Below are 22,303 nucleotides of genomic sequence, written 5' to 3'. Positions count from 1 at the left end.
TGCCCACCTGAATCTACCTTTGTTTTGGGGCGAGGAAGGGAAGGTGATTGATTGTAAGCCGCTTGGGGAAACCTTAAGGCAAGGGAAAGCGGGATATAACCACCACCTCTTCTTCATCAGGGCTCGAGGCGATGCCCTTTCAGGCCAGCGCTGCCGCCAGCAGGTTCGTGGGCCGGCCTCGGTCTAGCGGGGCCCCCGGCGCGGCCGCCTGGCTGGAGCGAGCAGGGCAGGCCGGGGCCGGGCGGGCGGGCGCCTCGGAGTGCCGCCACTGCTGCAGGGAGGGTGTGTCCTCGAGCCCCCACCCCTCGGTGCTGGCTGGGGGGTGGAGACCGGCGGCAGCAGGAGGAAGTGGAGGCGGCGGCGGCGGCGGATAGCGGGCAAATGGAGACCTGAAAGGCTGCAAGGGCAGCCCCCGCCTCCGTAGGCACGCCAGCCCGGCTCCAGACGGCTCTCTCCTCCCGCAGGGCGGTCTGGGCACGCTCCGAGTTGCCGTCGCCTCCGGCTGTGCTTGCTGGGAGAGCCAGAGCTGCCGCCGCCGCCGCCGCCGCCGCCTTGTGCCTGCTCCATTTAACCGGCAGAGGAGGAGGAGGAGGGCGCCTGCCTGCCTGCCTGCCTGCCTCTCTCGGGGAGACGCTCCCCCCTGCCCTTCCCGCAGCGGCTTGGCCTCGGAGGGCCTGCTCGCGAGGAGCCCGCCGGAGCCATGCGGAGCCTGCGGCGCGGGGAAGTTTCCAGATGGCTGCGGAGCGGTCGCTGCTGACTTGGCGCCGCTCGCTCGGCCCGGAGCCTCCTGCGGCCGGACCTCTCCCGGGCACGTGAAAGGGAAGGCGGGCGAGCCCCCCGCCGCCTGCATGCGCGCCCCGCAGCGCCGGCTCTGAGCGGTGGGCTCCGGCGTCCGCGCTCCCCCTCCTCCCTCCTCCTCGTCCTCGTCCTCCTCCTTCGCCTCCTGGAAGCCCCTCGGCCCGGGGAAGCGGAAGGGAGGATGCAGACCTTCCTCAAGGGGAAGCGGGTGGGCTACTGGCTGAGCGAGAAGAAGATCAAGAAGCTCAATTTCCAGGCGTTTGCGGGGCTTTGCAGGTGAGCGACCTTCGCGGCGCCGTCGTTGGGGGGCTTGGGTGGGAGAGGTCCGAGGCGCGCCCGCCTCTCTGCGACCCTCTGCCTCGACCCCTCGCGCCCTTTCCCGCGTTTTCTCTCTCTTTTTTTTTTAGGGGGGGGGGTTGGACGTGTTCAGACGGCGGCCCTTTGGCCTCGGAGGCGCGGTTGGGCAGCCCGCGGCCGTTGCCCCTCCGGCAACCGCGCCTGGGCGCCTCCTCGTCGCCCCACACGAGGCAGAGCCCGGCTTGGCGCAGGCAGGGGGGCGGTGGGGAAGGTGAGACTTTGGCGGAGCCTCATTCCCCCCCCCCCCGTCCCAATGTCACTTCAGCAAGGCGAGGGGAAAATGCGAGGCGTTGGGAATGACAGCGACCCGGGCGGGGTTTCAACGACAACCACCGGCAACAGCAGCAGCAGCAACAGAAAGAGGCCTTAGATTGCTTGGGAATTTCTTGGGCTTGAGTTGCTGTCATAGGGGCTGGTCCATGAAGGCAGCTGAGTGAAAGCCAGAAAAACACAGGTAAGGCTTGGGGGGTAGAGTGCTGTGCGTATGGGGAGCAGTGTATGGTATTTTCTGTAGCAAAGCATAGGGTGCAATCCTAAAGGCGCTTAATAGGATGTAACTGGATTTAGTGGGAATTACTTCTGAGTAAAGGTGCCTTAGCCTGTGCTGGTGGGCTTGGTGGACTATCGGTCCATTCGCTCTTCTGGTGTCTTATCTTGGTGACTCCTTCTTGAATTTCTCCCTTAGTCCGAAATGGGCCTATTTTTGCTTTTGGGAAAAACCTAAGATTAGGAATGATTTCTCCTAACGGTGTTTCTTCGACAGTTTGAGTAAACTTGCACATGCTTTTTTTTGGAAGCTTCTTGGTCTTATCGGTTGGTGAGGACAGGGTAGACTTTTGCTTGGGAATGAAAGTGGCAGTGCTAAATGGCCCCTGCTTAATAGGGACTGAACTAATGAATGAGTTGATTGTCTTTCCTGTGGAACAGGAGCTATTGAGTTCTACTGTATCTTAGTCCTGCTGCAGACACTGAAAGTCCCATGTGGGCGTTTTCGGTGACTTATGAATGGTTAAAGAGTAATATAGATCTTGTCTGGTCAAGCAACAGTTTTCACATAAAGGTAATTATTTTCCATGGTTCCAAATCTGGACAGCTCTTTTTGTGTTGCTTAATTGCCCCTTCTTGACCTGCTGAATTCCCCAAGTCAATTATGCCAGATAAGATTTTCGGCTAAAAGCAAATGAACACAATTGAGGCTTTATTGTTCAAGACCCAGACACCATTCTGACTGGGCTGCTATTCCAAGACTGTTTTCTTTGCCACTTTAAAAAACGATTTGTGATCGCCTCTTGAAATGTCTTGCTAGATTTCACAAGTATTTGGTCACAAAAATGTAAATATTGGATTTTCAAGGTATCTTTGTGAGGAACAGAGAAAACGAATCAAGTTTTCTGGGCCTCCTGTTGCACTTGTGAACTTCAGTTGAAAATGAGGGATGGACTGGGGGGACGTGACACTTAGTCAACATACGTGGGAGAGCGACCTGCGAAGCTGAGCAGAGCTTTGACAGGGTAAAATATGTGTGCCACCAGGTACAGCGATGGGATCTTTTTGCTTGGCAGAATGGGTGCTTCAGGTTCTGAAGATTGACTTTGGACCTTTTCCTCCAAAAAAGGAGTTCTGGCCTAACATTGTCAATATTATGCAGAATTTTATGAGTCACTGAGTGTTACTTATAGACTTTCAGTCAGTGGCCCCCAACCTTTTGGTATGGTGACCTGCAAATCCAATTTTACTTGATATGGCGGCCCAATCAGGGATGGCCCAGATTTATTTTTGACCTTCTAGGCAAACTATGACCTTAATATCCATGTCGTTCAGCATTTCATTTCCTAGAGTGGCTAACCAAATATTTTTGAGAAACCAACAAACATCTCACTATGAAGCCCAAGCAGGAGGCCTTCCGAAATTCACAGTCTTCACTTATGGAGGCTACATTCTAGACTTTGATCATTCTCTCCTTCTCCACTATAACCCAAAATCCTGGCTAAGATTCTACGAAACTCACTCTTGTAAGCATCAAATGTTTTTCTTGATCATCAGCATGTATATTGCAGTGAAGAAAAAATACCAACTAATATATGGTAGAGATATTTCCTCCTTCCAGAAGACAAAAAAAGAGGAATGGAAAAAGGTACTGGTGGCCACTTGGGAAAGCTGGCCCATGACCCACTTTTGGGTCCCATTCTCAAACTATGGGTTGGGAAATGCCGTTTTAAGTAATAGGAGAGGCCTGTCTGCTCTGTGTTAATTCTGCTAGATAGGGGACCGCTTTCACTTTTTTTTTTTAAGTGTTAGAGTAGTTTGGTGTTGTGGTTAGGAGTGCGAACTTCTAATCTAGCATGCTGAGTTTGATTCTGCACTCCCACACATGCAGCCAGCTGGGTGACCTTGGGCTCGCCACGACACTGATAAAGCTGTTCTGACCAAGCAGTGATATCAGGGCTCTCTCAGCCTCACCCACCTCACAGGGTGTCTGTTGTGGGGAGAGGAATGGGAAGGCGACTGTAAGCCGCTTTGAGCCTCCTTCGGGTAGAGAAAAGCGGTGTATAAGAACCAGCTCTTCTTCTTTTTCTTCTTCTACTTAACTGCTGATTTACTCCTCAGGTCTAGTGATTTCCATTCATGTCTGAAGAAGTGTGCGTGCACACAGCTAGTTCATTCCTTGAATAAATTTTGTTGGTCTGGAAGAATCCATTGGACTTTGTTCTGGAAGTACCTCTTGTTTCTTCCTTCTGAACTGGGGCTAGCTTAATGTAAGTCCTTGGTGAATGCTTATCTGGTCATGCCTTAACAGTATTGTTTTTTCCAACCATGTATTTCCTTAGGTCTTAGCAGTTTATTTGGGCAGTTGGTCTAAAGATGGCCACTAAAAGAGGTCAGACTTCTCCCGTGGTCATTTACGTGGGTGATGGATCATGTGGTCTAGAGATGTTGCCAAGGGTGGGGGATGAGCTGGGGGAAGGATTAAACATCCCTCTCTTTTCTCATCCTTCAAAATCGCCTCGGTGCAGTGAAGAAGCAGAGGCAGGGATTTTAAAAAGCAAGATGGAGGCAGTTTGTCTACTTGTGTCTTAAAATCGTTTTTGTAACAGCTTGATCTCATTCTTGCTTCAGATATTTATTTTTTTTTAGGGGAGTTCTTGCCACTGAATATTTCAGGAGCAGCTCCTGAATGGCTGCTGCTGCTGTGGCTTATACATACGTAAGTCTTTATAATTAGGCTGGAGGCCAAGATTGTCATCTCTCTCTTCATTTATTCATTCATTCTCGTCCTGTTCTCCCTTCCTCAGAGGACCTCAAGGCAGCCAACAGCGTTCATTTCTTGTTTCGTTTTCACAATAATAATTCTGTGAGACAGGGAAAGGTCACTGTTGGTGGCTGAGACCTTGGCTCAAGGTCACTGTTGGTGGCTGAGAGAGGATTTTAACCCTAATCTTCCAGTCTTGATCTGACTCTAGCTGCTATACCACGCAATTTCCTCATAACTGGTACAACACTTCCTTTGCTTGTAAGCTTCTAAGCTCAGACTAGTGGCCTATGCAGGTCTGAATTGCCTTCTCTGACTGGCAGAAGCTCCCCAGGGTCTCAGATGGAGGTCTTTCATGTCACCTGATCCTCTTTTAAAGTTAATTTTGAGCTAGGAGTCAAATAACACTACTAAGGTGTCACCACCCTCAATGCATACAATTAGTATCTAGTTTTTGGCATTTGTCTATAGCTGGCACTTATAAAACATCCCCTTTTCCCCTGTTCTTCTGTCTTTGAACTCAACATCAGTATTATAACACCAATTAATACTGGTCATTCCGGAAGCTGTGACACTGGGTGAGCTTAAAATATATAATAAGAACATCGCTGTAGTGAGAATTGCTGTACATATTCAGCCTCCAATACCTTGGGGCAATTCTGTTCATAATGATGGGGCGCAGATAGGCCATGGGCTTATGAGAGCTATTATCCTATCTTTCTGGGTGTGGTACTGCGTTAAGGCTCCTGAAGCAGAATAGTATAATTACACTGGCATTAAGATGCTAGCCATTCCTTATTGCGCCTAATAAAGTGGAGCTGGGAACTGGCTTGATCACAAGGTGGGTGTGGGAGGAGTAGGATTTCAGGCATCACGGCAAAGTAATTGGATTTCTCCATTTAAATAAAATATGCAGTGTATGTACATTTTGCTCTTTGTGAAAACAACTTTCTAGTTAATGGTGGGATGGATGTACATTGTGCTCTGCCTGAATGCTTGCAAGTATTCCCACCTGTTTCCTATCAGTTTCTCAGGATTTACGTTTCCATCCTTTATTAAAATTCATCCAGATTTCCCTCATAATACTGGTTCACGATTGCTTTATTTTCTGGATCATGACGTTTAACCTGGCTTGGGTACTGATAGGGTTCCCGGTTAGCTGCTTGTGAGATGTTCTCACTTAGCTTTTCATGAAGCTGGTTGTGTTCACCCCTTTAGAGCTCTCATTAAATGCCATTTCCCTGGCTTCCAGAGCATAGTTCAGGGAGCATGCCATGGGGTTGAATTATTATCACTAAATTTCTAATCCACCTTCCTCCTTAGACTCAAGGCAGATTACATGGTAGGACCCTATAAAACCCCAAATCTTAAAACTAAGAACCTCAGATAGCAGAAAAACCCTCCAGTCCTCTCCACAGTCATCCACAAAGGGTTCATCTGATGATACAGCATAGCCTCAGGGGGGCCCAGTGTTCTTAAAAGGCCTGGCCTCAACCAGAGATTTGGAGGAGGAGCTCCGCTGTGCAGGCCCTGCAGAACTTCGGTAGCTCCGCCTTCCCCTTCATTCTTGTGAATGAATACTCTCCCCCCTTGCATGGTGTGTCATGATTATCGGATAGTACTGTGTCCACATTGGGGTCAATATGGATTGGAGGATTAAGTCAGATTAATGTCATAGTTTGCAGTCATAGTTTGAAGCCTTTGGAGGTTAACTGTAGTGTGTCAGAAGAGTGAAAAATGCGGGACGATTGCACGTGCCATAAATGTAAGAAAGCCATGCTTAAAGGAGCTCGAATCCCACACCAAGACAGTCCACATTCTGGGTTAATGGCACGATTTTTTGACCCATGTTAATCAAATTTGCACAGTGGCTTTTGATTTTTGTGTAATTTATTTACTGTGAGTAAGGTGAGTAATTGCTGCGGAACTATGCAGGGTGTTCAGGCTCCATGTTCACCCTTTGGGAATCTTACTTAGCTTCTATTTTCACTAGACATCACCCACATATACTTTAAAATAAAATAACACCTAAGCTTCTTGGGGAGCCAGTTGTCCAAAATCACATTCTTTGATCAGCCTGCTCCTCATACAGAAAATCCTCTCATAGCCTTATTAATATGTTCAGTGTGGAGGTCTTGGGTTAGATTTTATTGTAACATTTAATACCTCAGATTTAGAGGTATTGTAACCCAACAGCTCCTTCAAGGACTAGATAGGAAAATACCCAAATAATGTCAAGCAAATGTTTTAATGTTATTCAGGCATGACATTATGGGCCTCCAAGCCAGCATTTTTCAGACCAGGAACCTGCCGTAAACATCTGCGCATGATTTCCCCTGTGTGCTCCTTGATTTACTATAACTGTATCTTATGCCCACATAAAGATTCAGGTGTGCTGGAGCAATCATGTAAAACCAATTTTTTATTCACTTCACTGGTTACCAAGTTCTTTCTTGTGAACAAGCAATAGTCCAATTCTATCCACCATCACATTCTGAGTTTGAAAGCAAAAAGCTTGTTCTTCAATGCTCTTCTACCCCACTAGACTTCCTTGCTCCCAAGGAAGGTACTCCCAAAATGTAAGCCAAGTAAAACCAAAGGATAATCCTGAATGTCTGTTTTAATGGAAGTTATCCAAACTGCTGCAGAAATGAACCCAGTCCCTTTCTCATCAGGCAGCAACTGTCTTTGACATGTGAAGATGGTGATTTGTACCTGAGACAAATAATTCAGATTGCTCATTCCTGAATCTGGGATGGGGAGAAAAGAAATATTTGTAAATGATAGACTTTTTATAAACTTTCAACCCTCACTTCACATCTTGCTGAAACTTTTAATAGCTGTGGCATTAGATACAGACATAACAGTAATAACCTTTTTGAGGTGTATACTCAAGGTTGTTCAATGTGCGCTTGCTAACTCCTTAATGCTCTTGAGCCATTCTTCTGGAATCAGGATAGGGTCTAATGTGTGTATTATGGAGTAACTGAGGCTGGTAGTGATTCCTCATGCATGGGCCAGGATGTTCTGTTGCAGTTTAGAATATGCAACAAAAGTTATACATCTGGCTAATTAGTTGGAACCTTGTAAATATGCTGTTAGCAGACTGACTTAAGCACTATTGTTCATCTTGTGTGATATGCTAGGTCCCTAACCTTTTTATCACCGGGGACCAGTCAACACATGACATTTTTACTGAGGCCTGGAGGGGGGGGGGGTAGTCTGTTGCCGAAGGATGTCACTGCTGCCGCTGAGCCCCTGCTCCACTTGCTTTCCCGCCGGCACCCCTGACTTCCCGCTGCCTGCTGGGGGGTGCTGCCAGCAGTAGTTGTGCAGTGCCACGCCGAAGTGGAGCCACAGCCATGGTGGCCGCTGGAGAGCACCAAAGGTGAGCCGGCGGCAGAGTAGCAGGGCAGCCCCCGAGGCAGCAGCCGGGGAGGAGGAGCCGTGGCCCAGTACCGACTGATCCACGAACCGGACATGGTCTCTGGACCGGGGGTTGGGGACCACTGTGCTAGGTGCAAGAGGCTATGTTGGAGATAGGATGGAGGTGTAGAAAATTCTGATCTGAGACATTTATCAGCTTTTTTTATAGCCACCAAGCATATTGCACATCTACCTAGGAATTCTCATTAACTCCTCCGAAAGCTTGCAAAAGCTAAATAGTCTTTTGTCAGATGCTTGCCTTGTGCCAGTTAAGAGTTTACTTTACACTCTAAAGTTAAAATGAAGTGTGTTGAAGAACAGTGTCTCTTGTTACCCATGACTGTTTTGTAATTTTCAAGTGTGGGCTGGAGATAGGATAAACATCTCTTCCTTAGCCAGGTTTTAAGAGCTGAAAGTTACCTTGTGCTAATTGTTGATTTGATTTTTGCAAATTTTATACTATTATGATAAATGTCTTCATGCCCATGGGGAGCTGAGCTTTACTTGATGGGACCAAAATCCTGATAGTAAGTGTCTAACTCCCTGAGTTATTGGCTTGTTAGCTAAAATAATTTTTGGAAAGGAGATCCAGTGTGGACTTAGAACTTGGAGAGCTGGGCCAGTGTTACACAGAGAGCAACTCCACAAGTTAGAGTGGTCCTGTTTGCCACTGTTATACTAGTGTTACATGAGGCTTCCTAGGAGTACCAACCTCCAGGTGCAACCTGAAGATCTCCTTCTGTTAAGCTCACCTCTAGACTAGCGATCCCCAATCTGTGGGCTGTGGACCACATGTGGTCCTTCGACTAATTGGAGGTGGGCCCCGAAGGACGTCTTCTCCCCCCCCCCGGCCCTTTACTTCATCCCCCCCCCAGCCCTTTACAACGCACTTCATTGTTGTGGCGTGTCTGTATCTTATTTTGAAGGGATGTTTAAACATTACCATAGCAATCAGAGAGCGCTAGGGCAGTAGTTGAGAGTAGAGGAGTAAACTACCCCCCCACCGGGCCTCAGTAAAAGGCGTTGAGTGGTCCCCAGCGTTGAGTGGTCCCCGGTGATAAAAAGGTTGGGGACCACTGCTCTAGACAATAGAGATCTGCTCCCCTAGAGAACCTTAGTGTTTTCTGTGCAAATACATAAAACATGTATACACTTCTTAAATATAGTTACTAAAGTCGTGGTGTTCACTACCAGTGGTTATAGTGAAGGCCCCTAGCCCAATGTATGTAGGTGCCGTCAAGTCACAACCACCTTGTGGTGACCCCAGCAAGAGACTCTCAAAGCAGATAAGAAACCAAGATGGCTTGCTGTTCCCCTCCTCGGCAGAATCTACCTTTGTGGTCTCCCTTTCAACTACAGGCCCTGCTTAGCTTCCAAGATCTGACAAGACAGTCGCATTCATTGGTTTATTGACCTTTTCCGCACAGGGAATTAGGCCCAGGATGGTGCTTGTCTGGTTGTTAAAACAAATTAAATAATAATAAAAAGGGCTTTTGATTCATGGAGGAGAAGGTCCACCCATGGCTGCTACCTATGGTGACTAAAGAGAATATCTATGACCAGAGAGAGTAAACCTCTGAATTAACAAGGCTAGGAGGTTGCATCAGAGGGAGCTGAGTTAGTTGGTCTCATTGGGTTGGTTGGGTGGTGCGAGACAGAATTCTGAACAAGATGGCGCACCAGTTTGGTCCAGCATGCCATCACTTGTGCTGACAGAGAAACGTATCTTGTGATATTGCTGTATTCAGCATTATTCTGAAAGCCTCGTTCCCTAGAGTGTTCCAAAAACCAGAGCCAAGCTGATTTAAAGAAATTGTGAAGTGGGGAACTAGACCTTGTTACAAAACAGAATTTAAAACTGCAGAATTTTACATTGCAGTCATAAACATGGAAACTGAAAAGGGATTGTTGCTGAAATTAATCAAGCTTACTCCTGGATTAAGGGAACTGGTCATCAGTAGAATGTGTGCACTCGGATTTAACTTGAAACCAAGAGGTGAATGACTTTTTGATGTGTGGGTTTGACTCATGATAACACTAATGGGTTGGGAATGCTGACAGGCTCTTGTAAGCAATTTCTGGATTCACCAGGAAATCTTCATTTAGTGTTTTACTTACTCTCTGTTCCTCTAGTTATGAACGTTCAACCTTGTGCTGTTTTGCATAAGTCCCCTGTTAGACTGTCAGTACAGTGTTGCCTCCAGAATCTCTGTTCTGCTTATTAGATCAGTTCATCTTGTTATATTTTTCCCGCAGGCAAGACTTTGCCTGGTTAGATGTAATGACAGCATGACCTGTTATAATACCGGTAATGCTGAGCAGCTATTGAAACTGGTTGAGGTACGGTGTTATATAAAGTAGAGAATCCACACACAGGAAGGGTGCAATATCCCTTCCCCTTTCTAAGCCTGTTCTCCTGAAAGCAGCTTTTGCAAGGTCTACTTTAACTAAATTTACTTTCCGAAAGTCAGCTCCACAGAAAAAGACTTGAGGGAGAAGAATGTGGGCAGGAGAAAGAGAAAATAAAGAAATATAAAATTTCTTTCCCTGCCCCTTTTTTACTTAAGAGCATGGGTCACAGACAAATATATATGTGTCAGTATATATGTACTCAGTGTCAGTGTATAGGAAAAAGGTGAAGAGTAAGCCCCATTGTATAACTTGGGACTGACTTTTGAGCAGGACCATCGAAGTATGAAATGCAGCATGCGTTTCTTGCTGCAGGTTCCTAGATCATGCCATCATGTTACATGCCAGGTAACGAACATGAATGTTTTTACCTTCTAGGGGCGATGTACTTTGGCTTGAAGCTGTTGGATGCTTTATTTGTTGCGTCACCACACCCTGAATTCTGCTTTTTAGGATCTCCATTTGCCTGTGGAGTATATGGGAGCGTTTGCAGGGTCTATATACCTGAAGAAGAGTTGGTTTTTACACCTCGCTTTTCGCTACCCTAAGGAATCTATAAGCAGCTAACAATCGCCTTCCCTTCCTCTCACCACTGCCTTATAAGGCGGGTGGAGCTGAGAGAGTTCTGAGAGAACTGTGACTGGCCCAAGGTCACCCAGCAGGATTTGTGTGGAGGAGCGGGGAATCAAACCCAGTTCTTCAGTTTGGAGTCCGCCACTATTATACGCTATGCTGGCTCTTAGATATACACAGGCCCAGCAGTAGCATTATTGTGTCTCCTATACCAGGGGTAGTCAACCTGTGGTCCTCCAGATGTCCATGGACAAATGCTGGCAGGGGCTCATGGGAATTGTAGTCCATGGACATCTGGAGGACCACAGGTTGACTACCCCTGATCTGAGGACCACAGGTTGACTACCCCTGTCCTACACCATACAATTTAACATTCCCCCCACTTCTGTTGCCTAGAAGTGCTGAACTGGAAGAAAGAAGCATCCTAAGCTGGCACAAAATACAATCTGTGGGTGTGTGGATGGCACATAGGCCATTGGGGGGAACTGTGTAGACCTTTGCCAAAGGACAATAAATCAGGACCCAGAGTTCTTATTTCTTCACTAATGTGTTGTGTTCTTAGGGCATGAACCTTAATTACCTATCATATGTATGGGTTGTAGGGAGCTGTCTCTTCTTCTTCTGCTTGTTCTGACTGGAAGCAGCTCTCCAAGGTCTCTGGTCGAAACATTTTTGCCCAGGTTTGTTTCCCAAGTCTCTGGGACTTTACATGTTAAGGCATGTATCTCTTTACCAGTGAGCTTGGGCCCTTGTTCTCTTTGTGTTCTCAGACACTGGAGAAACCGCAAAACATTTTTTTGCCTTCAGCGATGTTATATTTTATGTACAAAAGACTATTTGGGCTAATATTTTTTTTAATTGCACAGCAGGAGCAAAGACATTTCCCAATGTAGGCTGTGTTTTGTTTGTTTTGAACACTAAATTAAATCAATTCACTTGCCTTATTCGTGTACTTTATACCCACTTACCTCCTCAGTGAGGGAGACTGTGCTGATGCAGCTGCATTGGTTGCCAGTTGTGGCCCGGATCAAGTTCAAGGTTTTGGTTTTGACCCTTGAGGCCCTTCGCAGACTGGGATCGAAGTATCTACGGGACTGCCTGTTGCTCTGTGCCCCCCCCCCACAGGGCTTTGTGCTTTGCAAACACCGATCTGTTTATCATTCCTGGCCCCAGAGAAGCCCATCTGGCCTTGATCAGGGCCATGGCCTTTTTGGTCCGGGCACCTACCTGATGTAACAAGTTCCCAGAAGAGCTATGGGCCCTGTGGGAGCTTTTGGCATTCCCCAGGACCTCCAAGATGGTGCTCTTCTGCCAGGTTTATGGATGAGACCAGTTTCTCAGGGCATAGATCTGGTGCCCCCCACTCCCAAGGAAGGCACCTGCTTCCAATTTCTTAACATCTCTGGTGGCGACCAGTTACTGCATCACTATCCCCCCTAAGTGGGTGCACCATTTAGGATGGGGTTATTTATACTGCCATGTTGCTATTTATTTTATTGTGTTTTAATCTGCTTTTAATGGGGTTTTATTGGGAGGGGTTGTAATGGAACCTGTTTGTAACCCACCACGAGCCGGTTTACCGGGAGTGGCAGGCAATAAGTCCAACTAATAATAATAATAAAAACAGTTTACATTGTTTTCCTCTCCTCCATTGTATCGACACAACAACCCTGTGGGGTAGGTTTGACTGAGACTCTGCAGCTGGCCTAAGGTCACCCCGCAAGTGTGGGATTTGAACCTGGGTCTTCAGATCCTAGTCTGGCACTGTAACTACTGCTCCATACTTACAAACAGCGAACCTCCCAGTCAATTAAGACTCAATTAATTCACACTTTCCAATATTCTAAGGAAGCAACAGTAAGTTAAATAGAGTCCTCTTACTCTTTATCTGCTTCAGTGATCATTTCTGAAGATGCAAATTTTAAATTTTTTCTCATGAGAGGACAGAGTAGACTTTCTGAGGAACAGCAGGGCTGTGCATTAATTTCATTTCACAGAAAGTTACTTGGAAATGAGTCAAAGCACAATTGTAGTAACCAAGATGATGACCATTTGAAACCTGTTATACGTTGCAGTCTGATTAGAGAGCTAAAGTACAAAAGGTTTATATGAGGGGCAGCTTTTGAGTGGGCAGGCTTGAAGGTTTTGCGATGTCTGGACTGGTATACATGCAAAAGGGAAGGGCTGACAAAATCAGTTTGTTCACGATTTGCACATTTAGGGGAAGGAAATGCTGACAGAATCTGCTACTGCCTTGGAGTTACTGTGGATTTCCCTACTAGTGTTGCAGGAGTTCTTGGAAGTATCTTCCAGTTGTGATTGGACTGTCATTGTTTTAGCTCTCTGAGCGACCAGCTACATTAGATGGAAGGCCATCCTTTTCCTTACACCTCTACATCTTTTGGTTTTGTCAGCGTGCTTGCATATATTCCGAACTGGGAATTCTCGACTGACATAGTGCTTGAAGAAGAAGAGTTTATTTTTATTTTACTTTCAAATTTATATCTTGACAAATGTTGCCTTGAGGCGGCTTACAGAATAAAACCATAAAAACAGATTAAACCCCTAAAATCCCATTAAACATTAAGAAAACAGTATCTCTATCAATAATTATAAATTATAAATAGATTGTGGTATAAACTCAACAGTATTTCCCCCAATCCAATTTAGCTAATCCCAACCAGGACCAATACCATGGTACCAGTGATAAACTGGTTCTTATATGCTGCTTTTCTCTACCCAAAGGAATCTCAAAGCGGCTTACAATCGCCTTCCCTTTCCTCTTCCCACAACAAACACCCTGTGAGGGAGGTAAGGCTGGGAGAGCCCTGATATTACTGCTCGGTCAGAACAGTTTTATCAGTGCCGTGGTGAGCCCAGACCACCCAGCTGGTTGCATGTGGGGGAGTGAAGAATCGAACCCGGCATGCCAGTTTAGAAGTCTGCATTCCTAACCACTACACCACTGGCTCCTGTACTAAGGAAACAGTGAGAAATGTGTTTAAGATGTCCTGTAAGTTTCTATCCTCTTTTCCTCCTCCTTGAAGCTGCCTGCATGTTTGGCAGGAATGAAGAGCTGGTACCATCAGTTGGTGATCCCCGAGTCTGTGTGTCAGTTTGCCTACGGCTGAGATTTGGTGTGTAGCAGTGTAGCAGTCAGCAGTAAACATCTAGAATGATGTGGGTAGATGTAACCTATTCATGTTTCAGAAAAATACCACCTTAAACTTCCTTTGCCACAGAAGAAATTAGTCGGTGAAGACAAAGACATTTGTGTATTTTACGTTTACTCTTTTCTCCTTGTAAAAGTTTACAAATAGATTTTATAGGCTATTAGCGTTATAATTGTTCTGTGGCCCTTTTTGTTCATCTTGTAAAAGAGGGAGTGTGCTTTGAGTTATCCTGCAACAACCAAACGGAGCCGTTGGCGTTAGCTAATGTGTGGAATTGTGGGCATGGTGTTTATATGAAATCCTAAGAAGTTATTAACATGGCATGGATTAGAACGCCAAAACTGTTCATCACATGCAAGCCCCTTTTGTTCACTGGGAAGGTATCTTTATTGTTAGCGTGCAAGAATTGCAGGGCACTTGAAAAATGTTGAATTTCGCTAAACCCAGCTGTCTAAGGTGTCATCTTTTCAGCTGACATGTAACTAACTAACTAGGGATGAGCGGTTGGATCCAAAAGAAATGAAGAAGAAAATAACTTGTATTACTACAAGTTACTGCTACCTCATGTGAAAGGGTTACCATAAAAATCAGGGCATTTCTGCACCTTGCCCTAAATAGCAAAACACCTGCTGAATGGCAAAGCACAATAGTTTACCGGCCCTCCACACCTTATAGCTGTCTTCTCTTTTTTCATCTGTCTATTTGTGTGTTTTGCCCTCCTTATTTGGCCTCCACGAGGTGAACGTTTTGTTTTGCTGTTGTCCATATGGAAACTTCTGGTATCTGCCAGCTCATGAGATTAGAATGTGATGTTTTTGTGACAAATACGGCTTGTTGGTAAATCAAGTCACAGAAGTTAATACTCCTAATATGGTCAAGGGGTCGAGGAGGGAAACATGGTGTAGGATATCACTGTAGCTCAGAAACACGGTAGTATACAGGGTCAAACTTTCTCTGCCTCTCTGTTCCTTCTAGTGCAGATAGTTCATCAGAGCTGTTTTGGTCAAATAACATGGTTGGAAACCAGGCAGAATGAGGAAATTGGTGTTGGACAGTAATGTCTGCAGTTGTGCCTGCAACACACACCTTGAGTGCCTTGCTCAAGGGGAGTTCTCTAGGCTGTTAGTTGAGTAGTGGTGAGAGACTAAAAAGGACTCCTTTGGGAACAGCCTCACAGTTACCTTCTTGAAGACTGGTAAGATCACACCCTGCTTCAATTATGTTTCCACCAGTTTTCAGACCTAAGTGTTGAATTGTTTATTTTTATTTATTGAATTTATATACAACCTCTCACCACCAGGCGGTCTCAAGGTGGCTAACAGCAATTAAATCATTCAGCAATCTCAGTTTAACAACGTAATCCCAATTAAATTAGAAGGCAGCCCACATAAACCAAACACAACTGATTAAAAGCCCCACAGAGGAGCTGTGTTTTTCAGAACTGTAGAACCTAGATTAATCCCATGGGAACCATGTATCATCTGACAGCTGGTTCCACTAGGTCGCCACACCAATGAAGTCCCTTGTCCTGATGCATGCTGCTGGAGGCCATTCATCCCAGGCAGGTTGCAAGTTGGTGGAAAAGTTGTTTTTGATCTTACTAGCTATGTTAAAGAGCCTCTTGTGGTGTAGGGTGGTAAGGCAGCCGACATGCTGTCTGAAGATGTCTGTTCATGAGGCTGGGAGCCCGCTCAAGGTTGACTCAGCCTTCCATCCTCCCAAGGTTGGTAAAATGAGTACCCAGCTTGCTGGGGGGTAAAATGGTAATGACTGGGGAAGGGAATGGCAAACCACCCCATAGCCGACCCTGCTTACCTTCTGTTCTAATGAGCTTGGGTTAATCCAGGCTATTTTGGCTGCTGTGTATCTCTTGTGCTTCGGGGATTAAGCAAGGACACTGAAAAAAATGAAAAAATGAAAAAAATCATGTACAGAAAACATTAGTCTAGCCAGCTCTTCTTTGTGAACATGGACACAACGTGGGGATTCTTGTAAAATGTAAAATTAAGAAATTGGCTGACACTTTTTGGTCTAAAGAGGCTGATAATTTCTGTGCATGTATTTGTTAATTTAATTTATACACCGCCCCTAAGTGTGATGCCTCGGTTGGGTAAAATTTATCTCTCCTGCTGAAACTGAATAGCCAGCGTAGGTTCTAGTTTTGTTGCCGTTCATTGTAGTTAACCAGGTTCCTGGGCTCGAACTATATCTAATATTATCTACGGCCTGTGTAATCTCTGTGTTATCCTGCTGGAACTGTTGGTTAACTGTTAACTGAATGATGGATGTGTTGGATGATTAATGGCATGGGCGAGAGAGCTGAAAGAGTTATAAAAGGCTCATTTAGAATTCTCCCTTCCATTTACTACAGTGATAAAATGCCTCAGTTGTTTCATTACGCCACCCCTAAATTATTTCTGTGGTTAGGAAAGGCTATACCTTGGTTCAAAGTGCGCCATGGTTCTGTTTCCATGGCAGAAAGACAGGCTTTTACAACAAAGTGGAAACAATCTTCCCTCTCCTACCGCAGCATTCTCACCCCTGTACCGCGCTGGAGTCTCTAAACTACATTGGCAAAATATTCCTGGTGATCTTTCTTTCTGCTTTCCTCCATAATGACTGAACTTATCACAGTCCTGTCCCAGTGGCAAGAACGAGCAGCAGTAATGCAGTGGATTTTATGAGTCTTTAACCACAGAAATGTCCTTTTCCCAAGTACCATTAGGCCCAGCACCTCTCTTCTACTTCTTGGTCATTAAGTGATGTTTGTAAGGATTGATACTGAGAATAGCATCCTGTATTTCTCTCAACCCCCCCCCCCCCACCTCTCAGTATACAGTATTGTGTTTAAAATTGCTGATAAATGTGCTCACAGGCAGCATAGGTATTTGGCTGTCACTGGCATATTGAGGTTGCAGAAATGCCACGTGGCAGCCATTGTGACTGCTGGAGGTTTGGTCAGCTTGTAGAACCTGCTGACTAAAAGGAATCCGTCCAATTAAGAGGTGAGCTGAGAAACTGTAAAAATGTCTTTGCCCTTCTAATTGTCTGGAAATGTTCGAATGCAGGGGCTACAAGGATTAAGAGGAAAATGCGTTAAGAGGAAAACAGCTGGCTTCTTTGTTTTTGTTTGTTTATTCAATTTATAATCTGCCTTCCTCCTTGGACTCAAGGCGGATCACATAATAACACCCCATAAAACCCCTCTTATTGTTGGTGCTATAAAAAGCACCAACAATAAGAGGCAAATACAGCCAAGCAGAGTAAAAATATAATAGGGTAAAATGATGCCTCTGTTGATACAGCCCAAGACTGCATTTGCCTTCTTTACTGCCACATCACACTGTCTGCTCATATTTAGCTTACCATCCACAAGTACCCCCAAGATCTTGTTCACACACACTGTTGCCCAGAAGTGTATCTCCCATCCGGTATGCATGCATCTCGTTTTTGTGACCCAGATGTAGAATTCTGCACTTCCCCTTATTGAACGGCATCTTGTTCTCATTTGCCCACTTTTCCAGTGTGTTCAGATCTCGTGGAACTCTCTATCTTCTGGAGTGTTTGCTATTTGGTGTAATCTGCAGATTTAACGAGTTCCTCCACCTCCTCATCCAGATAATTGATAAAAATGTTGAAAAGTACCATACCCAATTCCAAGCCCAGTGGCACCTTACTGCTCACCTCCCTCCAGTCTGCTGAAAGATCTCAGAGAGCCCATTCTGCAGAGCCATGATGGAAAAGATGCAAGCTCTGCTGAGGTTTCTTTTCTCCTTATGCCTAACCCTTTCTAATCTACATGCCCAAATCCCTAGGAACATTCCAACCTGGAGTTGGCAACCTTAATTTCCCATCTGTCACAACTATCCTGTGGAACCTGAATCTTATTGAATTATGCAGTTATAAATCTACATGTCTAATTTTTAACTTGGTCCCACTGTGGCTATAGAATTCCATACAATGGAGCCAGGTACAGAAAGAAGAGGTATTCTTACAAATCAGGAGAAAATCCCAGGTTTGCAGAAAACTCTTAATTTTTTTTTAAATGAGGGGGCTAAAATAAAATTCAGTATTAAAATGCTGAACTCTCAATAGATTGCTTCCTGAAATGTTAGCAACTATTTGGGATTGCCAACACAGCTTCAGATAACAGTATGCCATTGCTTAGGTCATCTAAAATGGCTGCTGTAGTTTCATTTTGAAACTGGAAGTGAAGCATGGGGGGGGGGGGGCGAGGAGGCAGGCAAGGAAGACAAGAAGATTGTGTGTGTGTGTGTGTGTGTGTCTGAGAGAGAGAGAGAGAAACTAGAGTGGAGGAAAGAAAGGAACAAAAAGAGAAAATGGGAAAATTGTGCAGACTGCACAGGAAAGAGGGAAGAGGATGGAGACAAAGTCTAGCTGGAGTGGGGAGCAAAGCCATACTGGAGGATAGATGGAGAAAGGGGGTTATAATGGAACAAAAAGAGAAGGAACGTCTGGACAGACAGTGGCAGCTGAGGAAAAATTGAGACCAAGTTAAGTAACACTGTCTTAACCTACACATGATGTTTGCTTGGTGTAGTGGTTAAGAGTGGCAGCTTCTAATCTGGCAAGCTGGGTTTGATTCCCCAGTCTTCCTCCACATGCCGCCAGCTGGGTGACCTTGGGCTCATCAGTACTGTCAGAGCTGTTCTCATGGAGCAGTTCTTTCAGGGCTCTCTCAGCCCCACCCTGCCTCAGAGGGTGCCTGTTGTGGGGAGAGGAACGGAAGGCGATTGTAAGCTGCTTTGAGACTCCTTTGGGTAGTGATAAGCAGGGTATAAAAACCAACTCTTCTTCTTGGAAGGAAGGAGGGAAAGGGGGATATTCAGGGAGTATAAAGGAAAGGGAAGGAGGGAAAGAGGTGATAACATAGCTGGAAGGACCAATGAATGACCACACTGCACCCCCCTCTACAATTCCTTGCTGGTCCTCTGCTTCCATATGGTCAACATGTCCCTTTGTCTTCCTTTGCCGTTGGACGTTTTCTGCCTCTAACGAGGAACAGCATCCCCCTCCTTTTCAGGTTTCCAATTTTTAAGACTTTGAAGCCCCGTTTGATCTTAAGTGCCCCATTTAGAATTAGCCTGTTTTTCATTAACCTTGTCACTTTAGAAGGCTGATGAAGGCTTTCCCTTTTAGAAAGAACTTGTACTGAGTTTTCTTGGAATGTTGATAACACTGGTTTCCATTGTTACTATTTTATGTGGCTGGTTTTATTTTGACCGTCCATTAGGTGAGATCTTAACAAAAGGATTAAATTTACTCCATCCATTCTGCCGAATCTTCAGATGTTTAGGGTTTTTTCTACCACTAAATATTACACATTGAATGAACTTATCTCAACTCTTAACTCTTTGAGAATAAGAGAATGCCTCGTGGCTTGCAGAGAACAGTCCTAGGCAATTTCCCAAATACTCTCCCTGTTGAAAGCTGTATAACAGCAGTGCCTGATAGATTTTGACCCAACATGTCCCTGAATTCCCCCCCTCCCCTTCGCATACCCTGGTGCAGTTATTTCCTGATCAACCTTTCCCTCTCTGTGTACACACTTGCACAATAGACATTGTTTAGTGGGAGAACTGGCAAACAGCACTTTTCCTGTCATATTTTTTTCCTCCTTTTTCCTTAAAGTTAAAACGTAATAGTCCAACCCTATGTGATTTTGTGGTTGTTGTTGCCAGCCCTCCCTGCAATAGCTGTTGTTAATGGAAGGCAAATGTTTTCGGTTGTCAACAACTCTGGTTCCACACATATGGCAGGATTCAAATTCATCTTCATTGGTCCTAAGCGAAAAATCATTCTGCACAACTCTTGGGCAGTTGCATAAGGGAGACATAATGTACTTGCGTAACGCAAGCGGGTAGGGTGTGTGTGATAAATTGCTTATTTCTATTGACTGTTCATCTCCACAGCTGCTTCTTAATCTTTTCATCTATTTTCTCAACTGAAGTGGACAGTAGCTGCCTTAATGGTGCGCTAATTATTGTGGTCCAGACGGGATACAATTTTCCAAGTCTTTGAACTTGAAAATTGCTTGAGCATTGCTATTACAAGCCTGTGTGAATGATTCTATTTTCTTCTGCTATGGAGGACTTTTCTGAATGGGATATTGCTGAGGAGTCACTTGACCCGGCACCAGAAGTCCTATGAACAGAAGATCCATTAGTTAGGATGCTGTTTTGCAGCTTACTGGCGAGAGGGGGAGGAAAAGTTCCTTCTGCTTCATTATGCCCCCAAACAACGGCAAATCAGTAGCTGTGAAACAGCTAGCTACTTATGATGAATGTTTGTTTTTGATACCTGCTTTTCAGTATCCAAAGCTGTCTCAAAGCGGCTTACAATCACCTTCCCTTCCTCATCCTGCAACAAGCACCCTGTGAAGTAGGTGGGGTGGAGAGAGCTCTGACAGAACTGCTCTGTGAGAACAGCTGTAACAGAACTGTGACTAGCCCTAGGTTACCCAGCTGGCTGCATGTGGAGGAGCAGGCTTGCTAGATCAGAGGCTGCCACTCTTAACCACTGCACCAAGCTGGCTTTCTATGGCCATAAGCTATGTATTGCTTTGGATCTTTCTTTGGAAAGTAGAGTCACAGTCTGGGAGAACTTCTAGATGGGGGATTCCCAAACTTTAAGCCTGTGGGCACCTTTTGGTATTTCAGAGTATGGTGAGTGCCACCACAAAACTGCTGTCTCAGGAGGTATAGCCAAGCGTGTGCATGCTCATAGACACACTAGTGGAAGGATGATGAGGAATAACACCCTCCTAGAAAGCTGCTGTGGGGAAACAGGGAAGGCTTCCTTAAACTGTGTAAAGGCAAGCAGTTTCAGATTCTGCCTTTGCTTTGGGCCCATCCACTTCTCTGAAACACATGGCAGGAGCCAGGGTACATACTGGCAGGCACCATGGTGCCCATGGGCACCCAGTTGGGGAATGCTGTTGTAGACTGTCCCTGGATAAGCAGGTGACAAAAGTGGGTGGGTTGGCTTGCCTGTTGCAGTCATTCCTGGAGTCAACACACCTGGCTACTATTTCACACACTTTGGTGACTTTCAGACTAGTCTGCTGTCTGGGGTTGCCTTGGAAAGATGGTCCAGAAACTTCAACTGGTTCAAAATGTCACAACCAAAATGAGGTTGACTACAACTAGCATATCAAAACATATTTTTTTGCACCAAATACGTATCAGCAGATGCAGAGATCATAGTACATCAAGAACTGAGAGATGGTGATCTGGGAGCCGTTTATGTTGTTAATTCTTGCAATAATACAGTGTCCTGTAGCAAAATCACCGATGGTAAAATAGCTCCAGGGTAGACATCCATACCTGTTGAGGACTATGTAATTATTTATCTAAAGTATCTTGCAGCATCTGGTTTGCGTTGTGGCTGAATGCTTTCTTTTCATCCCAATGCTATGTTTTGAGGTCTCGAAATAAGATTCAGTTTTTTTCTGCCTCCCGTCTTCTCCCCCCTCCCAAACACTCGAACAAAACTTCAGTGACCCCAAGAAGGTTTGAGAGTGCATTTCTGGAAGTATTTATCTCAGTCAGAATGTTCTTAAGCAACTTTGTCCAGTTGTATTTGACACACAGAAGAATCGGCCATAGTCTTTCCAACGCTTGTGTCATGGGCCCGCTCTTATTAGCCTTTCCTTTGCCTCCCCTTGTTCGGAAGTGAGTCTGTCCTTGAACTTATACTGTGATTGAATACAAACTTGTTCCCTCTAGTTGAGATCTATTTATAAGACTGGAAGTAGCACATATAAAGAACTCCTAAGAATTTTCTTTTTTTTATAATCGTGGTTGGGGGTAGAGGGAGGATAGTTAATTTTGCTTAGTGCAGCCAAGAATGGTACTAATGTTGTTTCTTTGGGAGATGGAACCCAGGGAAGATATTTTCTGCTAACAATGTATTGTTCATTCATTAAGAATTTGAAGCTGTGCCTGTGTGTGGGTGTCTCTAGAACCAGGATGACGGCAGTAGCCTGCAGGAGGTGATTACTGGAGTATTTTATGATGCAGGAGTGACTGTGGGGCTTCTTCTTCGCCTGAATGAAATTTTTCAAAGTCGAAGTCCTTTCCTGTGATAATAAATACCTTCAAGAATCAAGATGTGTTTTGAGACTGACAGTAGAGAGTTCCAGCATTCCAATTGTATATTAAAGGAGTTATAGAATAGAGATCAACAACCTTTTTGAGCCTATTTGCATCGTTGGAATCCTGGTACAAAATAGCTGTCCCAAAATGGTTGCTGTAGGAGGTGGAGCCAGCCCCAAAATGGCTTTGTTCATGTTGTA

At 45.3% G+C, this 22,303-nt stretch overlaps 1 protein-coding gene across 2 annotated transcripts in view; it reads left to right on the top strand.

Moving 5' to 3' along the window:
- The first annotated feature begins 322 nt into the window (after positions 1-322).
- ITPK1 (inositol-tetrakisphosphate 1-kinase) overlaps positions 323-22,303 on the top strand; it is a 166,879-nt gene continuing 144,898 nt past the window's right edge. The window contains exon 1 of one of the 2 annotated variants that reach the window (XM_077323537.1): positions 323-1,074. In XM_077323537.1, the coding sequence (XP_077179652.1) occupies positions 980-1,074 (95 nt within the window). In that variant the 5' untranslated portion in view covers positions 323-979. Of the gene's footprint in view, positions 1,075-1,459; positions 1,610-22,303 lie in introns of those variants that run through there. The other variant, XM_077323538.1, reaches the window with a different exon arrangement.

This window comes from Paroedura picta, chromosome 2 (genome assembly GCF_049243985.1).
Source record: "Paroedura picta isolate Pp20150507F chromosome 2, Ppicta_v3.0, whole genome shotgun sequence".
NCBI classification, from domain to species: Eukaryota; Metazoa; Chordata; class Lepidosauria; order Squamata; family Gekkonidae; genus Paroedura; species Paroedura picta.
Note: the sequence above shows the minus strand (reverse complement) of the source record. Positions and strands in the feature narration are given on the sequence as shown.